The sequence below is a fragment of the Apteryx rowi genome, unplaced genomic scaffold (genome assembly GCF_003343035.1).
Source record: "Apteryx rowi isolate R43461 unplaced genomic scaffold, aptRow1 scaffold_22, whole genome shotgun sequence".
Taxonomy (NCBI): Eukaryota; Metazoa; Chordata; class Aves; order Apterygiformes; family Apterygidae; genus Apteryx; species Apteryx rowi.
Window position 1 is genome coordinate 3,517,285 of NW_020448530.1, and position 23,750 is coordinate 3,541,034.

The 23,750-nt window shown below is 48.6% G+C and overlaps 1 protein-coding gene across 2 annotated transcripts; it reads right to left on the minus strand.

Moving 5' to 3' along the window:
- Window positions 1-1,382: 1,382 nt before the first annotated feature.
- On the minus strand, window positions 1,383-22,419 carry LOC112965526 (multiple epidermal growth factor-like domains protein 9). 2 transcript variants are annotated; one of them, XM_026064574.1, is made up of 13 exons: window positions 21,863-22,419; window positions 21,169-21,243; window positions 18,576-18,864; window positions 17,941-18,423; window positions 14,033-14,143; window positions 13,424-13,948; window positions 12,078-12,213; window positions 9,399-9,487; window positions 8,025-8,088; window positions 7,173-7,261; window positions 5,906-6,018; window positions 4,734-4,890; window positions 1,383-1,712 (listed from the first exon to the last, which is right to left on the minus strand). In XM_026064574.1, exons 4-13 carry the CDS (start codon window positions 17,993-17,995, stop codon window positions 1,561-1,563), a joined length of 1,491 nt encoding a protein of 496 aa, XP_025920359.1. In that variant the 5' UTR covers window positions 17,996-18,423; window positions 18,576-18,864; window positions 21,169-21,243; window positions 21,863-22,419; the 3' UTR covers window positions 1,383-1,560. The 2 variants fall into 2 exon arrangements, with proteins under 2 accessions (XP_025920359.1, XP_025920360.1); XM_026064575.1 differs by lacking the exons at window positions 21,169-21,243; window positions 21,863-22,419 and adding an exon at window positions 20,664-20,677.
- Between the last annotated feature and the right edge of the window lie 1,331 nt (window positions 22,420-23,750).

Below are 23,750 nucleotides of genomic sequence, written 5' to 3' on the forward strand. Positions count from 1 at the left end.
TGCTGCCTGCGAGGGATTACGCACCTCCCCTCCTGCCCTCCATGGCCACAGGGAGGTGAGAGGCAGGAGCCACTTAACCCCTGCCCCGGCTGCTGTACCCCAGCTGCTGGGCCAGCTGAGCTGAAAGACGACTGAAGTGAGAAGTAACACCTGCTTCCACTTCAGTGCACAGTAACCGGAATCCTTTAAGAGCATGGAGCTTCCAGCAGTAAATATTATTTTTACTGGTGCTCTCCGAGCTGGCGAAGCGCAGCATTGCGGCAACTGGCTGGTCTGTCCAGGTGCGCAGCACCCAATATGTGTATGAATTTCACCTTAGGGGGAGAAAGGAAGCAACAAGATGAGAAAGTTAATAGATGCCAGGTGCTGCTTTCATGGAGCAGCTGAAGTTGACGCTGTTGCAGCTGATGGGTGTTTCTAAGTGCCTGCTATGATGGCAAGACCTCAAATGGTAATGAAGACAAGGTGCAGAAAGCTAAACGTAACAGAAGGAGCAGGATAGGGAGAATGTAGCAAAGCAGAGCTTTAGAAAGGAAAGAGTAAACCAGCCTACATGATTTGAAATCATGCCTGCAAAATACAAATCAGATCTGTTTAACAGATGGCACAGTCATCTGGACTGGCTGCATTGGAGCATGCTAGGAGTGGCTGCAGCTCTGTGCAGTGAGAACAGGTACAAGTTGCACATACTGCTATGGGGGGCAGAGGGGGCATTGGCTCATGATGGATCAGCTGTCGACRGCAGGGTCAGGGGCTGTGTCACAGGCATTTAAGCAGTGGTGTCGAGTACAYGAGTGTGCAAGGCACTTCCAGGGACTCACCTGGACAGCAGCAGTGTGGCTCTAAAGGGCTGCGTGCAGTCTCATGGCTTATCGGTGGGGCTTGGCCGAGAACAAAGCAGGCAGCATTTGCCTAAAGCTTTGAGTTGCTTCTGTAGTCATAATATGAGGCACTGCATTAAAGACTGCAGCAGAAGACAAAAGGGACATATTTGTCCAAGACTTAACCATTATTTATTTTATGTGCACATATTTTCCCACAGCTGAGAGTAAGGAGAAAAGTTCCTTGACTTACCCTTGCTTAAGGTAATAGTAAAATTTTGAGAATGGTGAAAAAAGAATCTGCACATTCCTAAAAGGAAGCATGTTCATGTTAGTGCCTGCTGAGGTGGAAATGACTTATATTGCAGGAATCCTAATAACTTGCATAGCTGATCTTCACTCACTCTGAGCTGACTGTTAAAATGGAGAGGAATATAGTATTTATTCCTGAGGAAAAGGAGAAAACTATTCATTTGTGAGTGAAGTCAGGAATTGAAGGGAGAGACAATTTTGCTATTCAGTCTACTTTAGAGCAGAAGTCATCTGGGTTAGCACAAGTAGTCACAACTGATAAATGATTTATTTGCATTTCTGTGCACTTGTGGTTAGTATAATTAAATATTTTAGCTACATAGGTTGAAATAGGTTGATTGTGATTAACATTTTGCCCATATACACACATCCATATTGCCATACAGAAAAGCGAACAGAAAGCTTGTTGATAATGTTTCACAGCCTGCTACCAACCAGCGTATACTGGTTCTGTGTGCTCCATCACACCATACGTTGTGTGTTGTCCTGATCCTTTTGGTAACAGTAGAGACTTCAAAGATTTCTTCCTATATTCTTGCCTTCTCTTCAGAATTATCAGAAAGACAGCAAGGATTCCCCCTGGAATATAAGGAATTATAATTATTTTCAGAKGGGAAGGTAAAATGGCAGGTGATGTTTGTTCTAGGATTTCTTGATTGAAATACTATCTTTTGGTAAATGGAGGTTTATTTTCCTATACATTGTGCACAGAAAAGTTTTGGATAGCTATAATTAATACTCAACTTTGGCATTTCAGCTTTACTCAGAAAGCTGTTGAGAATAGCAGATTTTAATGAAATCATTCAGTTATTTGCCTTTGTGCTCCTGTTTACTCTCTACTCTGTTGAACTATTATTTTCCACCAGACATCATCATCAATTGCAGGCTAGTTGCATTTGTGCTATCCTAGTGAAGGACCTTGCTGAGAAATTAGTTTGCTCTGTACAGTGCTTATAATGAAGCACCAGAGGTAACTGACCTAGATTAACTTTGAGTCTAGACTGAGATCAGAACTGTCAGAAAAAATTACTTTTAGGTTGGGCATAGGCACAGAAATAACTGGCAAATATCAAGTACTGTGACTCTTTGCACTGTTTTTTTCTGGCATAAGCCTCATCAGAGAAAATTGATCTTAATAGAATAGCACAAATCTGTCCTTGTGATGCAGTATGTCCAGACAAATATGTGCAGATTTAGATTGCGTGAGCAGGCAGTCTCATGGTAAACAATTGATCTGTTATACCAGCCATGAATTTGATCCCTGAACTCTTACAAAATACTTACTCACTGGTTCTTGTGAGCATGGGCTGTTTCTTTTACTCCTCTTCTTAGCAAAGTCTTTGATATGCAGGACTTAACTAAGGAGTGTTGTTTTCTGATGCTCAGACTTCTCCGTCAGAAATGCTGGTTATATAGGCTTTTCATACACCTAATTTTAATCCACTTTTTCTGACTAATACTCATTTGAGATGATACCTGTCTTAGATTTTTGGAATATAGCTTTGCAGAAGTGGAGGAACTTTGACATGGTTCTTAGTCATGTCTTGTGAGAATAACCCCTGTAAGCTCCTACCCTGACAACACTTCAGTTGTCTGAGGAAGAGCAGTCAACCAGGGTTGCTAAGGCTGTAGCTCCTCCAGACTCACCACTGCCCTTTCTCCTCTTATATATCCATACAGTCCTCGAATGTCAAGAGAGGATTTTGATGRCAGCAGCTCTTACTGATTAGTTATTGGAAAAGCAGCTTTGCCCTTGCTCCTCTTCATTGTAGGGAATAACACATCTGTCTCTCTTATCTCCCCTTTCCCTTTGGACAACGTTGAGCCTGGCACGGACGATGAGTGTTCAGGAGGCAGAGGTAAAGGAGGTGCATAACAGTTGAGCTAAGGCTTGAACACAGGCTCATGGATGTGTCTTTAATCCCTTAGACTGTCTGGAGGAGATGAAAGCCTTGTGTCAGGGTAGCTGGTAACAAACAGAAATCCCACAGTAATGCCACTCAGGTACCTGTGCGTAGGAGATCTGTCTTGATTTAAACATCTTGCTTCCCAGCTTGCACTTCTGCCCTTTTTACCACCCATAGCAGTAACAGTTGCCAGTTTGCATCATAATTGTTAGCTTTGGTTGAACCTTCTCCCAAACTTCATTTAAAAACTACAAAACTCTTGTTTTTCCCCCTCTGCTAAAACTCCAAATGCTGCATATTCATTGTTTTGGAATGAGTATTCACCATGGAACCTCCTTGTAGAGAAGCTCGCTTGCCTGTTGGCTTCCAGCCTTTTCTCTAATGAACCAATAATAGCAAGTGTCATCTTGGATTGGGGATGCCCCACGTGCTGAGTCTGTGCTGATGCCTTCCATTCTGTGCGAGAACACTGTTGGTTGCAAGGTGCACCATTGCCTCAGTACAACCAGCACCACACAGGCTGACAACACCCACTCCTACAGGCTCTGCTGTGAGAGCTGGCCATGAGCTAATCCTCCCCCTAGCAAAGAGGCTGTTTGCTCCATTCAGGAAGAGTCAGAAAGAGCAATAATGGGGCACAGAGAACCTGTTGTCTTTGAATCTCCTTCTCACAGGGGACACCAGCACCTGCCCAAATGTTTGTTCCAGGTGCTGCATGAGCTGCATGTAACAGAAGGCAGGAAGAGACCTGATAGCCTGTACCCTCCAGGTGCCTCATATTTAAGTATTTGGTAATATCCCAAGTCATCTGGAGCATCTTGAGATGTTTCTGTAGCACATTTCCTTTAGCCTCCCCTTGGAAACCTCATCTGTGATAGAATGTTATTTGTTTTCCTGCTTTGGGACAGGCAAGATATTCCACATATACCTCTGGGGCAACCCAATACACTAGACTGAGCTGAGGCCGACATCTTGAGATACAGGTTTAACCAAAACACGCTGAAATGCCATGATTCCTAAGTTTACTGCAGCTAAGTAACAGCATATCACATTTTAACACACTTGTACTCCAGTCATCCTATAGCTAGACCTTCACAGCAGCCACGGTCCAAGCTGATGCATCATGCCTTACTCTGGTGTCTCTGTTTGAGCTGCTTTTGAACTGTTAGATCCAATTCCTCAACAGGCCCGAGTCTGAAGACTCAGCCAGCTCACAGATCATGTATTTCTCTACAACATTGACTGGGGAACAAAGTGTGCCACAGACATCACCCACACACCTAAAGTGGTTCTCAGTTGAAACTTGGGAGTTGAAACTACCAGTTTCTTTTTGGAGTTGCACATGCTTTTAAATCGCATTTGACCTGTTTGTTAACCATGTTACTAAGGTCTGTCTTTAACATTGTCTTTACATTTGTGACACCATACATCACTGTGCTTTTGGGCAGTAAGGTAAGGGCATGGGAAAACCTAAGGAAGACAGTGCAACTGGGATGAATTAGAGATCTCCAGCCACTTTCTGGAGAGAAACAATGAAGTCATAATAGATCAAAGATTAAAAGAATGAGCTGTTAGACCATTTCAGGAAATCCAAAGTACACCAGCCAGAGAATACTGCTGGCATAACACAGAGGCACCCTAGCTGCGGAGGGGTGGCTGGTTTTACCAGAGCACAGCAATGACTGACACTCACCTGCTGTGAAAAGGGCCAGGAGGATGATCATCAGAGGGGCCAACTGGCAAGAGTCTCCTGCCTTGTAAAGAAACACCTCCATGCAATACTCGGGCTCAGTGCTGCCGGCAGGGCAGAAGGCATCAGCAGGGCACTTGAGCGGGTTCACATCTGGGCTCTGCCCAAAGGAAAAAGTGAGTTACTCAAATAGGGAAGACTGCAATAAGTTAAGAACTGCCTCTGCACTAAGCATAGTGTGATAAAAGCCTCTTTGAGCTGGGGGCATGGCAGATACATGCTGGGAAAGACTGCTTTATGAAGTACCCACTGCCTTGCTGTCTCAGAAGGGAGATTTTAGGAGTGACTTGAATTCCCACATGAAGCTTTTGGTGAACCAAGACAAGGCAGAGGCAGGAGGAGAGATGGGCTGCTACCACAGCAGCCTGGCAGCCAGCAACATTACAGTCTCAGCGGTTTTAGGTGCTGCTGCTGCTACTGCTACTTCTCCTTTCCCTTCATCCTCCCAAACTGAGGTGGAGCTACCTGCGCGCTGGCTGGGCACTAGAGCTGGGCGATGTTATCCCTCGCTCTAGCAAAGGAGCGGAGCCAGGGCTGTTGCATGCATGGGCTGCTTGTCCTAGAGCTGGGGGCTGTGCTGAGACCAAGGGTTTTAGGTGTTCAGCTGGGCTCCATCACTACCTTCGCCCACTGGGGCAGGGATTAACCTTTGAACAGTGCTGACACCCCCTCAGGAGAGGGCTGCAGGCATGTGGGAGGGGCACAAGCATCTTTGCTAATGGAATTACTGCAAATGGTAATACCCGGGAGGTGACACTTCAGCATTGAAAAAGAGGGGGAAAAAACCACCAAGAAATGGTCAGCCTCTTTGCCCCTGTAGTGTTATTCAGAGTAGGGTGAAGAGCAGCAGGGCTCCATATAAAGCATGTCCATGCACCAAATATAGCCTAGTTRATGGATACACCATCCTCTAACTTTCCCCTGACAGCCAGTGCGGAAGCTTCAAGTGCAAAACAAAGCCCAGTTCCTGGTATCACAATTTTAWCCCTCTCCCTCTATATAGTTAAAAAAAGCAGTTAAAAGATGAAAATGGTGTTAATTAAAGTATATTTAACTTGTTACAGGACAGCTATATTTATTAATTTATACTGTCAAATCACCTAATAGASACTCACAGGACAGTAGTAATTTTCTGGGCACAGGTTACAGCTCTCCTTGCCCTGCTGTAATTGGTATTCTCCCACCTTGCAGAGCTTGCATCTGTTGTCTTCAGGACCTTTGAACATACCTAAACAGCAAATAAGCACAAAATTAAAATGTGGGACTAGACCCTGGGGCCTTTACAATTGCATATGGATGATTTGTCTTTGAAAGTCAGGCGGAGAAAGACCATCAAATGCTTCATGTGCATCACAAAAGCTGAGCGTGAATTTGGTCCTGGCTCAGAGGCAAAGGGGGAGGAAGGTGCAGGGGAAGAGGAAAGAAATACTATGTGGTTTTAGATCTGGCAATAGAGCAAGTTTGAGTAGGTACTTTGAGTAGTGTGAGGTGGGTTTAGTACTGAGCTGTGGCTCTAAAACAGAGGGAAAGCTGGAGGTCAGCAAGATATTTCATATTAGCTAATTCTGGATTCGAGCGTTTTCTAGCTCTTTAAAACTTGCTGAGTGAAGTTTAAAGCACAGTTCAATTCTCACGGCTTTGTAAGGATGATGGGTCACTAAAGCCGTTGGTCTCTCAGTGATTAACGTTRTTTTGCATGTTTAAAACACAATTTGACTACAAAAATTCTTTCTAGAGGGGAGGCTCTCCATCGGTGGTTGCACGGGTGSCTGGAGCACTCCGCCGTCTCACTGCCTCACCATGTGCAGTCTGATGTTATTTAAGACAGCAAAAAAGAGTCAGTTCCTCATTTTCCCTCACTGACTCCCCCCTTCACCACTGCTGTTTCCCGGCCTCAGGCTACGCCCTGCCCCGGAGCCGTGGCCGTGCAGAGCGCACACCATCCCCTAGCTCTCCAAGCACCCCTGCAGCATCAGGTTTCATCAGCAAAGCAAACACCACTGGCAAAAACACAGTTTTCCTAGGACGGTATCTACCCAGGGCTCCCGACAGCCCCGTCCCGCAGATGAAGGGCGTTCCTCAGAGGAAGTTAACCACACTGGCAGGAAGACCTAGCGCAGATGCGGCCTCAGAAGCGTTTTGAGTCCACAGTACCAAACCCTGCAGCCGCAGGCAAACAGGCCCTGGCCAGCTAGGAGGGACCAAAAACTGCCAGCGCTTCTCCATCACTGTGATGGCAATGGTTTGCTGTGCAGATGTCAGTGGGGCATTTGTGTTGGAGGCGTCTCGGGCGTGAAGCAGCCCTTGTGCAGGCTCCGGTATTGAAGCTGTGCATGCTCAGCTAGGCTTCCGCGGTCCCCCACCCTCCGCTGCATTCGTTACCTGGGAGGCAAGGTGTGCACTCCTCGGACGCCTTGCGAAGAGCCTCCGTCCCACCAGGGCAAGCCAGACACGTGGTGCAGCCGGTGGTGCTTGGGAGAGGAGAGGAGAGGAGAGAAAGCAGTATGGCAAGCAGGCCCAAGACCAACCCAACCCACCAAAGCCCACTTATTTATCTATGCACAGGCTGAGGCTCAGGTCTCTGGTGTCTACCAGGAGATAAGCCTCTGCCATTTTGCAAGCATCCATGATGTCTCTCTCCTGTGTGGTTTCTCCCATATTGAATCAGGGTTGAGCACATGATGGCATTTCCGTCCTCTCTTTAGTTGCTTATTTGCATGAAGCTTGGAGGAACTCTGTATCTCTGAAGTTCCTATCCCTTAGCAAATTTGACTGGAAATGGTCAATGGATACTCGAGTTAGTTAGGAGAGCCAGACCCGCAATACAGCTGCGTAAGCCCTGGAGTATGGCTTTGTGGCAATTTAACCGTGGTTCAGCAGAGACCCGCTGGGTGATATGGCACAAGCAAGCTCCAGGTAAGGGCGGAAGGAGGGTAAATACTCACGCGTCAGCTCGTCTACTTCGAATGCGACTGATCCGAAAACACACACAGGCTAATGAGCCTAAAAAGTCACTCCTAGTTCATGCAACGCTATATCCGTTGGCTGCATCATCTCCCCCACTGCCCCATCTCCCTCTCCCCAGAGCTCAGCAGCGATGTCTACTCAGCTGGAAAGTCACGGTAACCTTCCCGTCGCCAGTACAACGGGTCTTTTTAGCTCAGTGACCGCTACCAGGAGGAAGACAGCCCTCYCCGGCCCACAGACCTCCGAGGTCACCTGTGGATTTCTTACTTGCAAAATGATCCAGGCAGGCAAGGCAGGCAAAGAGCTGCATTTTGCTGTGAGCTGAAATACCCTGAGAGAAAGAAGAAGAAGTTTTCAGGATCTTCCCTCCCGCTGTCCCCATCCCGACACCGTTAACTTAGTTGCTGATCGCTGTTCTACAAGCAACCAGATCAGCGCCCAGATTCAGGGTGGCATTTCACAGGCTCATTCAGGATGTTTGTTTGCTTTTTCGCTTGCCCAAGGCCCCGCAGGAGCAATAGAAGTGTCCCAGCCACCTCTGGGAAGGGCGAAGGGCTCCGGCCGCAGCGCCCCGGGCTCCTGCTCACGTCCTGAGCGCGCCGGGGAGGCTGAGCCTCACCTTTCCCAGCACGGCAGGGCGTCCGCATTCGGAGAGGAGCCGGAAGCGGCGTGGGCAACAAGATTTGCCAAGCGCCCTTGAAACAGGCCTGGATTTGGAGCACGTGCCGCAGCCAAGGCTGAGCAGGAAGAAAACAGAGCAACCTCCCTCACCGTGCCAGCAGAAAGTAACTCATTAATTCGTAATTGCCTGATTTACGAGCGCCCCTCGTGACTCCTCTGCGGTCTGACAGGCAGCGCTCGAGCGTGCGGAGCTAAGGAAGCGGCATCCCGCATCGCTGCCCCCGAGCAGAGTCTCCCGCTGCTGTCTGAACGCTTTTTCCTCCCAGACTTAGCGAATGACAGACGCGATTTAGCTATCAGCCACACAGTTTGGTGGGCGGATTTTCAAAAGAACAGTTGTGCATGTGTAAGGAGCGCCTAATTTGTGTACAGAATAGCTGCCGTGTCGCATGTGCTAATTAGGCTTTTGCATAAGTAAACGCGGGTCTGTTTTGAACACGTTGTTGCACTGTCTGAGAACACAGTGTACGAGGCCCATGCTGCCTGCAACGAGGTGCACGAGACAGCTCKCCAAAAACCCCGTCTTCAACATTTGGGGAAGAAGGAGAGCATTACGCTCCATCCTCAGGCTACAGAGGATAGACTAACCAGAAAAAGATGTTTTAACTAACTTTTTACCATGGAAAATATGGGAAATGCTATTCCACCCCTGCAATTTGTGCTACAACTGAACCTTGGAAAACTTCTTTCCTGACTTTCTGCAATGGGCTTTCATGGTATCATTAGTATTAGTTTATTGCAAATGGGAACATGACTTGGTGAGAGATCAGCTCTTTCCTTTTTAATAAAAATGCCGATAACAGAATGGGAAGAGATCTACTATTCTATTTTTGGCCTGAACAAAATAACCTGTTTACTCTTCAGCGCTTTTAAGTCACCTGGTAATTGCATCTGGCTATGGTAAAAGCATCGTGTACGCTGATGAAAACACATTTGGACTGAATACAAATCCAAACCTACCTTGCTGGCAGGCTCTGCAAGCTGCAGCCCCAGACTCGTTAGTGTAAGAGCCAGGYGGACAGGGAGAGCATGCGGTGCTCCTCCGAAAACTGGGAGGGAATTGAAAAGAGGTTTAGTGCTATTTTAGGTCATTGCAGCTTCTATTCTCTTTAGCTGCTTAAGAAGAGACAGAAGAACAAAGCTCTTTATTTTAAGTCTAGAAATAGAGTAATTATAATGAAGGAGTTCAGGCAGAAGAAACAACAGCTAGAACTTGCCTGAATGTTAAAGGTCCAAGGGGGGAAAAAAAAAAAAAGTTTTCTGTTTCGTTAATGCCGGCGATGTCCTGTACCCTCTGTGGGCTCTGTGGAAAGCTGCAGGTTTCCGATTCTGAAGTTCTGGCCTCAAAAAAACTTATTGTAATGAGGCTCTAAAATTTGGTGTTAAAGTCAGGCTCTTAAATCCACACGCTGGAAAGGTGCTTGATGTTCAGCGCCTGTTATTGATTTTAAAGAGAGCTGCTCCCTTGTTGAACGTCAGGTCAGTTAACAGTCAAAAAAAGGAGCCAGATTATTGGTGCTGCTGTGTGAGAGTCCTGACCTTAAACATCAGGGACTGTGGGAAAGGGGATGCAGTATGCTAGACCTTGGGGAGGACGGGAGAAAAACAGGGAAGGCAGAGAAAGAGGAAAGCTATTGCATTCGTCACCAACAGAGCCGAATCCCCACCAACAAGAAGTATGCGCGCATAACAGTTTGTTAACATACCACGGGATGCTTTGGCAGAAAACAAGGACATGCTCTCTAATTCCTTTGGAAACCCCAAGGCTGAGCGAGATTTGTGGAAAGCCAATTGGAAACGCAGCAAATGCTTTGCTTAAACCAAACCAACGCAGGCCTGCATCAGCTGGAGCTGCTCAAAGCTCAGGCGACACCGGATTCTCCAAATACCGCAAAAGTGTTAAATGACCCCAGGAAAGCCCTGCACCGCGCGGCCAGCTGCCCTGGCGACAGCCACACGCATGCTGCGCCCGGGCAAGGCGACCCCGGTCCCTTCCCTTCCCGCCTCGGCCTTCCCTCCCGCCTCCCCGTTCCTCCGGCACGCGTAAATCCAGCTGCCGCTTCCCCGTCCTTCCTCCTCGGTGGCAGCAGCCCCCAAGCCCTCAGCTTGGCTGTGTCTTCTCCCACATCCCAGCAGAGGTGCTCGCTGGGGACTGATCCAGATTTCTAAAGCATCTGGAGGCGTGGGAGAAATAAGGTATACCCAACAGACACAGCAGATACCGGATGAACAGATGGATAAATGGAGGGAAAAACGGGAGGGGAAACAGCCTGAGCAGCAAGTGCAGGTGTCTCCGGAGCTGTAGGACACTTGTAGAGCGAGAAAGGAGCTGCCGAGCATCCTCGGTGCCGGAGCCCAGGTTTGCCACCCCAGCAAAGGTTGACTGCCTGAGCCTGCCTCGACCAGCACCATGCAGAGACCACCCCATGGGATGACCCTCGGGGCTTCATACGTGAGGAAAATCAGCATCTCCTTGAGCGTTAGTGACTGCTGAGCCCAGATGAGCAGAGGACAGGGACTGCTCCAGCACAGGCAGAAACGCTTTCAGCAGGACATCCAAGCCACCAAGACACCATGAAACCGTCTGCAGGCTTTTGCCAACCACATCACCTGGTTTCCATCACAGCACAGGGCAAACGCTCAGGTTACACAGGGCAAAAGCTGAGGAGCCTGCAGGGACTCAAGGTGCATCTGGGAAGACCATGCGAAATCCCAGAGTCTGGCAAATCAGGAATCACAGAGCGGCTGAGGTGGGAAGGGACCTCTGGAGATCATCTAGTCCAACCCCCCTGCTCAAACAGGGTCCTGGTTAACCAGGAAGCCTAGTGAAATGGCAAGGCCAGGCTTCTGGCCAAGACTGACACAGTGCAAAAAAGCTAACAAATAAAACAACTAAGTGTGTTGCAGTCAGCAGTGACTGCAACACGAGATCCTTGCAGCAAAATACAGAGTAAGAAAACCAATTTGTAAAGCACAGAGAGGAAGCTGGTTTCTTCCAGGAGGAAAGACACAGGTGAAAGCTGAAGAGCTGAACCCCACGCCTCATTTCCAGAAGTTGTCCCTCAGTCAAAAAACTCATTTTCCCCTTACATATATGAAAGGCTGCAAAAAGATGTGCAGCCAGCCAAGAGCTGGAGCCGGCCACTGGGAAGCACATGCATCCATGCTGGGGTTTCCTGGTGAGGAAAATTTGGCAGCAATGAAAAGGTGCACCTCTTAGCACCTCCTCCAGCCCCACCTGGGACCTGGCCTGAAGTACAAACCAGAGGCAATCTGGGGCTTTCTCCAGAGTTAGGGTTGTTTAGACTAGTTTAGCTGGGATTTAGCTGTTTTTATGYGGAGTGAATGAGCAACCTGATCCAGTTCACCTGCCGAGGAGCGCACGGCCCCTCTCCACCTGCTGTTGAGCATTTTACAGCACAAGGCCATGGCAGCAGATCAAAGTCAGACCAGCCAACCCTGGGCTTCTCTTTCTTTCAGGGAAGTAAAACCTTGTACTTTCCACCGAGAAACAGCCATGGCAGCACTTTTCCCACAGCCCAAGGGAGGAGATTTTGCAGGGAAACGTTTCGAGGGAGACCGCGCGCAATTCATGCTTCCAGCCGCATCGGCCACCCCAGCAGAGGCTCAGTCACTCACCTGGCGTAATACCCCTGCGGACAGGGCAGACACGACTGTTGGCCGCTCAGGGGCTGGTAGTGACCCACCGGGCAGGGGACGCAGTCAGCAGGGCCCGCGCAGGAGCCCCGCGAGCAGCACAAGCAGCTCAGGGTGCCTAAATTGGAACAAAAAGGTCAAGATCAGGACCGCAATACTTCACTTAAGCCCTAATACAACCCCTTTGCTCATAAGTACCTGTCACCGCAAAGACTGGGGAAGCATTTGTCTTGCTGGAGGAGTCAGGCCCAATCTTAGGGGTGGAAAACCAGAATGTTAATGCTAACGATGCTGTTGTGCATCATTAGCAAGCTGAAGAACAGCCATAAAACAATCTCAAGCTTATCAACATGGATTTCTGGTAATTACCAAGACTGCTTTTTTCCCCTTTTAATCTGAGGGAACAGGAGAGTTTCTCCGTGTCCCCCTCCCAAAAGCATACAGTCCTTTTGATTTCTGATTAACTTAGGCTTATGAAAAGCAGAACTACAGCAGAAAATACCAGAGTAGAGAACCTGCCTTAACCAGAAACAGCCTCTCTTTGAGCATGGGTAACACAGTATTCCCACCGGACACAAGCTCTAGTAGTTTTTGCTCCACAAAACAAGCTTGATCTACACAGAACAATTATGTGGGATTTGCTATAACGGCACACATCAATCTATCATCCCACTTCTTTCAGGAACCAGCCCCAGTACTGCAGCAACGGCGTATGAGCAAGAGGAGGAGATCCTGCGATAAACACCCAGCACACCAGGGTGGTGGGAATTACCTCCTGCCCTCTGCAGAGATGCCCTAAAGCATCAGCTCTGGTTATTCCTCTCTTTAAAAGTGCCCTGCAGAGGGGGGAAGTACGTGGAAAGTGCATTGCTTTTATTTTATTGTTTAAATTCACCTCAAAATAACCTCTGAGAAACATAATGCCATGCACTCCTGACTGCAACAGAGTGGTAATTGGTACCAACTGGGTGGTTTCTCGAGCCCAGGTGAAAAGGCTGTTTCTACAGCAGAGATTCGCTTTCAACCATTTGAGACAGATAATTAGAAGCTTTTTTTGTATTTCTCGTACATATAAACAACATCATCCTGCCAACAAGCCAAGCTGCCCTTGTGTTATGCTTTGCGGTCACAGTCCTACCACTTCTTCATCCTACTGAGGAAACTTTGGGAAGACTGATAAATAACAAGCCCAGCAAAGTCCAAGTCTTTAATTCCCATTCCTGCTCCCTGTCCAATGCTCCAAGACAAGGACACGCACCCTTGTTACCTCCCTTTACTTTCCTCTTTTCCATGTAACACAAGGAGCTGGGGTGAGCACAGACTCCTACCATCGTTGGGAAATGTCCCTGGGGAACAGTGTTCACACGCTGTCACGTTCACCCTGCTGCAGCCCGAGGGCTCCGAGGTGGTGAGGAACGGAGCTGCCGATGGGACGCTGGGAGACACCGTCACAGCCAGAGGGGAGGACGGGGCACTGGTGGGCGCTGCGGTGGGCTTGCGAGAGGTGGTCGCACTTCCAGAAGTGAGCGCTGTTGCCTCTGGGGTGGTGGACAAAACTGGAGCTGATGTTCCCACGCTTGGGTCAGTAGACGGCGCTCCCGTGGATGCGGCAAGGTTTGGCGTGGTGGACACCACTCCAGCCGAGAGTGTCGCAGCAGGAACTGGGGGTGCGGAGGCTGAGGCAGCAGCTGTGTTGGGAGGCACTGGTGTTGAGGCAATAGGGACCTGGGTGGCCGTTGCACTGGGAGGCACTGGTGTTGGGGCAATAGGGACCTGGGTGGCCGTTGCATTGGGAGGCACTGGTGTTGAGGCAATAGGGACCTGCGTAGTGGTTGTCTGACCTAAAGCAATACCTAAGAGAAGAAAAAAAAAAAAATCACTAGTGGCAGAGTTATCTTCTCCCTTTAATAGAGGTTCCCCATTAGAGTTTTACCAACTGTTTAACTCATGTTTCCTTGCTTGGTGTCCAGAAAGCCTCCTCTGCCACATTTGACTAAGAGTAATGCAGAAACCAGGGAGTCCACATCGCCGGCAGCATCCAAACATCACTGAAAGATGTATCAAGGAAACAAATCAGAGGGTCTCTGAGGTTGCAACTCAGTAGATATCAGCGTTGAGGACATCCGACTCTCCTAGATAAAAGGTTGTGAGAATGATTCAAAACACTTGATTTTGCTAGCAGCAGCAGCTGTTTGAGACATGTGACAATCTGATTTAGGATGCTTGTCAAGTAGCTAGTTGTTTTATCCTTTCTCACTTAAAGGGATTAGGAAAGAAAAGCCATGGGTTTGGGATTTTTTTAAGCTGTTCTAGAGATCTGTCCAGTGACCAGAAGGGGACCTGCCTGCAGGCCTCAGCTTCCTTTGATTCTGTGAAATTCCTCCTCCTGTAAGAGTAGGAGCATTTCTTCTCAGCCAAAGCTGGAAAGCTGTCATCTTGAGAGAATTTGGGGTATTACTGCAATTCAAGTCGTTTTGCTGTGATCTGTTACAGACTGAAATGTTGCCTGCTGATGAGAGCGAGATCTCCTAGCACACAACCATGGGGGATGTTTCCCAGTCTCAGGATGGAAGAAAGACCCATAAAGCTAAAATTGAAAAGTTGGTTTTAATTTAGCAAAGTAGTACTAAGCAAAAAACTATATAGCCAGCTCCTGCCACAGGAGCTGTCACATCAGTTTGGTTCAGGAAGGCAGGGCAGGAGACTGGTGCCCCCCACATTTTACTCTGTGCAATATCTGCAGCTTCTGAAAACATGCAACTTCATATAGCATCAACATGCAACTATCACCTTAAATGATTTTTTTCCCCTGCGTGACTTCTTAACACATGCCTTCAATTCTTTTGTCTAAATTTTATGCCAGTTACTGGAAGTCAGAAGTCACAGACGGACAGATGATGCCCAGTCCCTCTCTTGGAGGTATTATATTACACACAACCAGCTGAAAAACAAGCTAAACATCTCTGAAAGTAAAGGATCGACTGAATTGCTAGGAACACCGATTTGAATAACATAGCAAAGTTGGTGAGAAATCTAACAGTTTTTGAAGCATGTAGTACAAGAAGAACTCCAGGTTGCGTCAGGTTTTCCTTTCAGAGCAGCGGGGCGACTCCGGCYGGGCGAGCGCGCGCGCGCCCAGAGCCACTTCTCCCGGCGCCAGCGGCGTTTCCGTGCCGTTCCAGCCGGCGTGCGTGCCAGGCCACCGCAGCAAGTGGGCCGGCCGCATTCGGGTGGCTCTAGCAGGGTAAATCAGAGGGCTATTTTAAGAAACTGCTCTAGGGGTTTCAAGGGAGAAAGCATGAAAATGGCTAGATAYAGGAACAGGGTGAAAACCCGGAGAGTCGGAGAGGCAGCGCAGTCTAGCAGCTACAGCACAAGCGCCAGACGGCTGTGAAAACTCGGGTCGCTGCAGACTTTTTCCCAGGCTAACTCCTCCCCAAGCTCTTGATTTCTCTTTCTCTCTTSGGTTGCGCCTGCTGTCTGCCTGCACGGCGCTGGGCACCACGGATAGTAGTGCTTAGCACTCCGGCGGTGTAAACACCACCACCCCACAGACTAAGCGGGCTGGTAACGCTGATTGAATTTCTAGCAAAATCAGGACACCAAATAAAAGAGTCCTTACAAATCTGTGACCGCATGGAAATGGCCCGTTCAGAGCACTCTCTCCTGTGTGCATACCAACTCCTTTGCACTTAACTGAGAATACAACCCCCCGCAACCTTTCCATAACTACGTGAGCACACAGCAGCCCGGGCCACTTCCCACATCTTCTGGCCACAGCCCCCAAAACAGACGCTGAATTTAACAGCGATCCTTTTGTTGCATATTTGCTTGCCGCCGGTCCAAGCCGAAGCGAGCTGCAGCCCCCCGCGCCGGTGCTACATGGGGAGAGCAGCTCTGCAGCACCTGCAGGGAAGGGTGGTGGCTCGGCCCAGGGCTCCAATACAAGATTCCCCTTTTGGGGTTTACCTGCCTTACGGGCTGAAAACAGCCTGCTTCCCTTTTCTCATATCTGGCAAGAAGCTGAGTCGGTCCCGTTTTTTATTAAACTAATCTCAAAGTGAACATTAGCAGTAATTCCAGGGCACTCCTGGGCAGTTCTCAGAAGGACCACGATGGTCACAACATCCCATCTCCCACAGAGCAGTCRGTCCCCAGCGTTTGCTCAGCTGTCAGCCAGACACACAGCAGTGGATTTAAATACCTTGGACTGCCCAAAGCTGGCTGAACAAACATGTTTTTTAACAAGATTTTTTTAGTTGAAAAGTGCTTCTTCATAAGCTTTCATTGTTGGTTTATTTGGTTTTGCTGATAAATCGTGGTACTTTTAAGATGGACTTTTTTTTAAATGGAAAATATATTTTCATAAAATTTTACTAAAATAGTTACTGAAGAGTTATTTGCAAAACTTCAGTAGCCATTTCAACAACATTTGAGTGCAAATACTTTATAAATTCACTTAAGCAAGTTTTGGAAAAAAAGAGGTAGTGAGGCTGGGTAAAATTAGTTTTGAGCATTTAGTAAATGTGGGCAGATGCTTTGTTTTACTAGTTATAGTACCACAGCTATGAAAAACCCAGTACTTAACCTGCTCAGCTACATCTGACTGTTTTCTCTCTTGCGGTTACACTGCCTACACTGGGGAGCACTGATTTGGCTTTCTAGAGGCTTTTTTCCTTTTTAAGGGGCACTGTATCAACAAAAATATCTCCACAGATGCTTCAGGGATGGGTCTTTTCGTGCTGACTTGGCACAAGATTTTGTTTGAAGAGCCTTGAGGATGCCCCGGCTGGTTACTGAGCTCTTAAACACAGTGCTAAACCTCCCTGATTTACAAGACATGCAGCCCCACTGACTTGTGAGGCACACGGATGCTGGCTGAGAACTCCTGAAATGCAGAAATACGATGGACACCCCCTCAACTTCTCTTCCTTTGGTCTTGCACAACTGCACAGTATGCTACTCTGGAAAAAAACAACCATTCAAGGGAAACRACACAGAGCCAAGTCGATAGTTACGTATCTGGGTGAAGATAATCCTYGTTTAACTCAGTAGGTGAATAATTGTCTTCGGAAACGGAGACTTTCCCCAGTTCAGGTTTGGGAGGGTGCCAGACTGAAGTAGCAGTTTGTTATACGCTCAGGCTGTCCTGGACACGCGTGGCTAAGATAAGGCCTGCCAGGTGATAGCTCGGAGCAGCTTTGCCCGGTGCCAAGCAGCGCCCCGAAGCGCGGACTTGCCCGTCCCAGCGAAGCGGCAGGACTGAGGGGTTCGTCCTCCGGCGCGAGCACGCTGCTGCGAGGGGAAGGAGCAGGACAGCACCGTGCCTAAAGAGCTCCCACCTGCACGGGGCCAGGCGCGTCCTGCAGCGAGCACGACCCGACGGCTCAAGGACATCAGGTTGGCAGACCCTACGTAGCAGAGCTATTTGCYGCACAAGCAGTAGGAGCGGATGAAAAGAGCCAGGAAGGAGGAGATAGAGGCATGATTACAAAAGCGTTTCAGACATTTTTATATGCCTCACTTTCCCTCACAATCCAAAACATAGGCCGTGAAAAGGCCACTGCAACTCCTCCATTTGCAGCGTGATTGGGCTTTTTTTTTTTCCCCTCCTTCTCTCAAAGCAAGCTTTGATATCTGCCATGTTCAGCCCACTTTAAATGCTGCATATCTTGACTTCAGTTTCAACCACGGATTTCCTCTCCTGGGTTCCCYGCTCTCCTCTTGCCCTGTCCTTCCACAGCACCCGGGGAGGGTGAAGCCGGGCAGTTTCACCGGCGCGTTACGGCTTTGCCCAGCCCCGGGCTCCGCCAGCAGGAGCGAATGCCGCTCCAGGAGGACTTACCTGTCAGCCATGCCGCGGTTAAGCTCCAAAGCAGAGGAGAGGGCCAGGCACGCATCGTTCCCCGAGGAGCAGCACAGCTTCTCAGAAGGCAAGATCGGCAGCTAATCTCCGAGGTCTCACTGCTTATTCTGCTCCGTTCTTGTGCCCAATGTTGTCACCTGACTCTGATCATGCGGCTCAGTCAAACCACACACACACACACCCCCAACAAAGGGGGTTTTATACGCAGAGACTGCGAGAGGTCTCACGGAGAAGTTACTGGCTCTTCCAGAGTGTAGTGCAGACTAAAATACCAGGCAGAAGAAAAATCTAACCCTCTTTTTGTGGTGCCCAGAAACACACGCGAGAGAAGCGCCCTGGGGGAAGCATGGGGCCGAGTAAGGCGGCGCGGGCGAGCTGCAGAGCGCCTTGCGCCTGGCTGCTGGCCAGTCCCCCGTGATCTCATCAAAAGAAAGGACTTCATTTCTTGACACCCAGGATTTCCTGAAAGGAGAAAAACAAGAAGAAAAATAACCCAAGAAGAACCCACGGTTCAAAGCAGCTCGCGCTTTGACTGAGGCTAATTGTGGTGTAACCAAAATTCATCCTCGGGGCAGGTCAGAGCCTTCCCAATTAGCATTCCCAAGATGTCAAACCTGACGCATCCAGCTGTTGTGACCAGGATCAAGTTAACCGCTCCCGATGGTGATTTGGAGATGGGGTGTTGCATTCAGTGAGGTCCCATCCCCTTTTCCATGCATCATTACTGGTGACTGCTCTCCTTGCTGTTCATGCCAGGTCCTGCTGTTTGCGCCTGCTCGCTCACTCTGCTGGACTCCAGCCCCTCTTCTGCTTTAGGCGTTTGCACGTCGCTCACAGGGCAACCGCTCTGTCATGAGATCGCGGCTGTAGAGATTTTGCTGAAAAAGGCATTGCCTGCCCAATCTGAAAGATGAGCACAAAGCGGTCACCCAGTTTGAAATGTTGTGAGCCGACAGTTTGCAGGCTTTAAGCTGAAGCCCCAGGTGCCCCTCGCTGCCGCGCAGGCGCGTGCRGCTGCTTGCCCATGTCGCATGGACGCTGCCCACACGGGCTGGAGGACCACGCAAGGGAAGGTTTCTCTCAGGATCGCTGTCCCACGCAGTCCAGCACCACCTCCCACGCAAGCTGCGTACGAAGATGTGTAGTCCCCTGCTAGAAGACGCAGGGCTCCTGCAGCAGCCTGCCGGACCCCATGCAAACATCCTGCTGAGCGCTCCTCAGGTTCGCGTCTCCAGCAATAAGTCCGTTGATGCCCTCGCAGGAGTAACGCCTGGCGGGAGCTGCGGGAAGAGAGGGCAGCCGCCGCCTTTGCTGCCCCCGGGAAGGCAGCGCTGCCCGCTCCCTCCAGCCGCGGCTGCCTTGCAGCCCAGCTGCGCGAGCCCGGCCCGCTCCTGCAGGCAGTGCTTCGGGGACAGGAGCTGCCYGCGGCCGGCAGGTGGGAAGCGGGCGAGCACTTGCACCTGTCCCCAGAAGGCTTTACGCAGCAGGGCTGTGCACACACGTTTCCCTCGCCCTCTGGGGACCCTCCCTTCACTTTCGATATCCCCGATTTAGGTGGGTCGAAGCTAGCTGGCTTCCAGTGTTAAATATACTCTCAACCTGAATCGCTCGCTCCTAGTAAGCAAAATACCAGATATGGATATATATCCCTCAGGCCCAGCACCAGCCCCAGCAGCTTTGCAGCTCTGCACTAGTAGCTCCTTATGGAGACGCTGCTTTTATACTCTGGGCAAGGCAGTTTCAGAGGCCTGGCCTTTCCCTGCAGGTAGGTGAGCTCTCAGTGTGACATTTCTCACCTCAGTTTTATAGGTCTTACAAGTTTCTATGCTGGGTTTTTAATTCCTTTCCACCTCTGTCTTCATAAGCAACTCTGATCTGTTACATAGACCTGCATGTGTCCATCCAGCTCTTCCTCTCCTCTTGAAAAAGCTGCATGTCTGTCAGCTCAGCTGGTGGGATGAGGACCTGCAGTGGTGGGCAATGTCTGCAGAAAAAGCACCACAGAACAAAGCAGCTCTTTGCTAGCACATGGTAAGTTATCAGTTATGACCAGATGAGCTCAGCGTCTAAAACCTGCCAGGGAAGAAACACCTGTACAGATGTTGTGTACAGATGAAACTACCAGCAACTATCCTGTAAAATGAGGTTTATTCTACTAGAGAAGAGAAGCTGATGACAGATCAGTACTCTCTATGCCATGAGTTGCATAGAGCCCCCGCTCTTTTGTGAGGAGCCTTCCCTCTAGCCTCAAACCCCAGGGGCAAGTCACCCCTTGGCCAGCCCAATACTTGGGAGGAAAAGGGAAATTTCATCTTAACCCCCTTTCCATGCCATTCAAAGCCTCCCTCTCAGATGAACTATCTGAGCCCAGCTAGGAGGCGAGGCAGGCTGGTTTCTCTCAGTTGCTTTAAACAACTGGGCGAGTTTGAAATACTCTCCTGACAGAGAAACTCTGATGCAGCTTCCATGCCAGGAAGTACAAATAGGTTAATTTATAAACTTCTGGCCTGCCTTGTCTTGTCTCTGTTGAGATTAAATACTTTTGCTAGTTGGTTCACAGAATAAGAGCAGCATGGGTGATCAAATGCGATGTCCTAGGCTGGTGCAGGGCTGTCTTCTCAGTTCTGCCGCTCTTCTTCAGGCTGTGAACCTTGCATCCCCAAACCAAGAAGACACCGCTCCCCTCCCCGGAGGGCTCAAACCTTTGCTGGCTCCTTCCAGGGCAGAGGCAGCAGCAGTGATGTTTTCTTCCAGGAACGCAGCTGTCTGCATCAAACACACCAGCAGTTTGTACCGACTCGCACACTTCACCTAGCCTAGCGAAGCAAGTCACAAGCATTTCAGAAGGGGAGCAGTAAAGTGGTAACTATCCAGGCATTACAGTACTAAGCACCACCCCAGGACTGTGCATCAGTTGGCTGCAAATCACCAGGGAGGTAGACACTCAAGTGACCTATTCATTTACAAGGAAAGCTACTTACTTATTTAACAAGAGAGCAGAGAACCTGAGCAGAGTCTCTCAAACACTGATCCCCTCTGCAATGTCAAGCATGAGCCGCCAGCATGAGTAACGGGAGCTGCCACCACCCCAGTCACCTTGGCTCTTGTTAACTGGGATGTGGGGGGAGAAATCCCAGGTGAGGTCCCATCCACAGCGAGGGTGGTAGAACAGAGAGGAATGCATGAAGTGAGAGAGGATCAACATACCTACTGGTGTGAAAATGGTAACGGTCACTGGAGGAAGCTCTAAGGTCAAGTCTATTAATTGCCAGCAGGAAACAGCTGTAAATTAAAGGAAGGATCACTTCATTCTTGTGTTTTCTCTTGGGCTCTTCCCTTAATTATCCGCTACTCACCACTGTCACCACTAGGATTCTAGAACTCAGTCACTTGCTCTGATGCCATATGACTGTCATGCTCCAAACTGAGCAAGCTACCACAAACCCGTGTTGTTCCCCCTACACTGAGGGAAATTGTGGTCCTTGGTGTACTGCATTCAGCTATTTGAGAAGGTTACAGCTACAATCCTTTGGCAGTGCATTGCTGATTTGCACCTGATCACTGGGCTACTACCAGAGTGAGGGTTGTGGGGGTGCCTGCAAGATTATCAGGTATAAAGTTAAAGGGTCAACTGTTTTGACAAGTGCTTTTAATACAGATAACTACATTTCTTCAAGCAATGCAGCTTGCAAGCATATTGCAATGATACCACAATCTGGCTGTGTACAGAGAAGGTACCAGCCAGAAGGTACCATTTCCTTCTCTGCAGAGAGAAAAGCACTTAAACATGCCTGACAGCCACGGGAGGCATTATCCCATTTTCTAGGCTGGGAAGCAACTGGGAATCTAAAACATCCCTTTCAGATGCAAGGTCCTTTCAGAAACTAGGACACAAACTGACCCTCAGAGAGCAGCACAGGAATTCAGAGTTTAGGAACACAGGCCATTTAGTCAACAATCTGCAAGTCAGCAATGTAAATTCAACCAAGATCTTAAGTAACCATCCTCCAAAGCCTCTTCGGTAGCTTACCTGCAAAACGGTAATGAACATAGGCAGCAGATGAGCTTCTCAATCACAAAAACCTTTGCTATAGAAGTATGATCAGACTCCCTGCCAGCTCTAAGTCTCTAGATCTTGAACTCAATGAGCAGGAAGGCAGCCACTAGAAATTTGCTTCATTTCAGGTGGGGAGAGAAATTCTGCCACACTGTCCTGCTCATAAACAATAACAAATCCAGTTCTGTGCCCAGAAAAGAGCCAAGATGCTTCTACACAGGTAAGAAAGAACAAAAAGCAAAGCAAAGCTGTCGGGACTCCCTAAAGGATTTACTTAAGTCAAGATTTTTTGTGTGTTCTGCATAGAGGCATTAAAACTTGCACCTGCCCGGACGGCCACATGATGGCACCACAGCTTTAGACAGTGAGGACACATGACTACGCTTGGGGGGGGGGGGGTGGAGAAACACGGGAAAGAGTCTTAACTGGAAAAACATTTCTTTTTTTCAAACTGCACCAGCAAAAGCCTTCAGAGTTGTGCAAATGGAAGAACGAAATCCACAGAAGGGAAGCAAAAGGAATCAGATTTATAAAAATCATCCTGAAACAAATACCTCAAAACTCTTATTTTTAAAGATGCGTATCCGGGCTTAGATTTAAAGAGAATTAAAAAAGAGAATAGAGACAGTCAAAAAAAAGGTGTTGTACTGCCCCAGAGATCTGATGGCTTAATCAAACTAAAGGCACTGACCATACGTGAACCAAGTCCAGCAGGTATTGCCCACAATCAGCACAGAATATTTGATTCTTCAATCAGTCCTGATTAGTTAAAAAGGGGTGCTTAAAATACGACATGGAGGATTTTGAAATGGAACAGTGTCAGTCTCTCAGCTGTAGTCAATGTTAAGGATGCAGGTCAAACCCATCTGGTGCTCTAGATAGAAAAGAGGAACTAAGCAAACTCATCAGCTGGCTTGCAGCAGAACACATAGAAGAAAAGCATGATTTAAATGAAATAAAGGGAAGTCTCCTGGTAAAAGGGAATGTTTATGTGAAATGTTTTCCTATTAACCCACTGTGTGCAGCTCTCTAGGACCAGCCACCACTGAGACACCAAGAGCATTACCAAGTTAGGAAGGTCACTTATCAGTAACTGGAGACTCTCCAACACATTCTCCATATTCTGATATGCCCTGTGGGGATACAAACCCCTGAACATGTAAGCTGAAGACTTCTGTTGCTCCAGCAGTAACTGTCAGGGCTTGCCCACAACATGCCTCCTTCACAAAAAACAAGCTGGTATAAAGGGATGGGGCTTTCCCTTTTCCTCAGTGCCCCAGCTCCACTGGATTCAAACCATAATTCAAAATATTAAAAGGACTCTGTAGAAGGGGAGATGCACTTGTCAATACATAGCTCAAAGAATCTCTCATTACTGGCAAGGTGCCTTGCTTTTTCCCTCAAGTCATTGCTCTTCTATGCATCCATACTGCAGGTGGCTTTGAGCCACCCAAAAACAGCACAGAGAACTAACTTCTCTGGCAAGGCTTCTTACCCAGACTGCTCAATTATGATATACCACCTAGCACGGCTACAACGCCAGCTGCTACCTCTCCAGGCCTCAGACTTGTGAATGCTGAAAGCATAGCTCTGGGTACCTCCATGTGTGACAACAAAAAAATTAGTGCAAGGAAGATAAGGATCTCTGTCTCTTCAGCAACTCTCCTAACATGAAGAAATGGCCAGGGGGGAGAAGAAAAAAAAGTTTTTACTGAAAGATGAAAAGGGACTG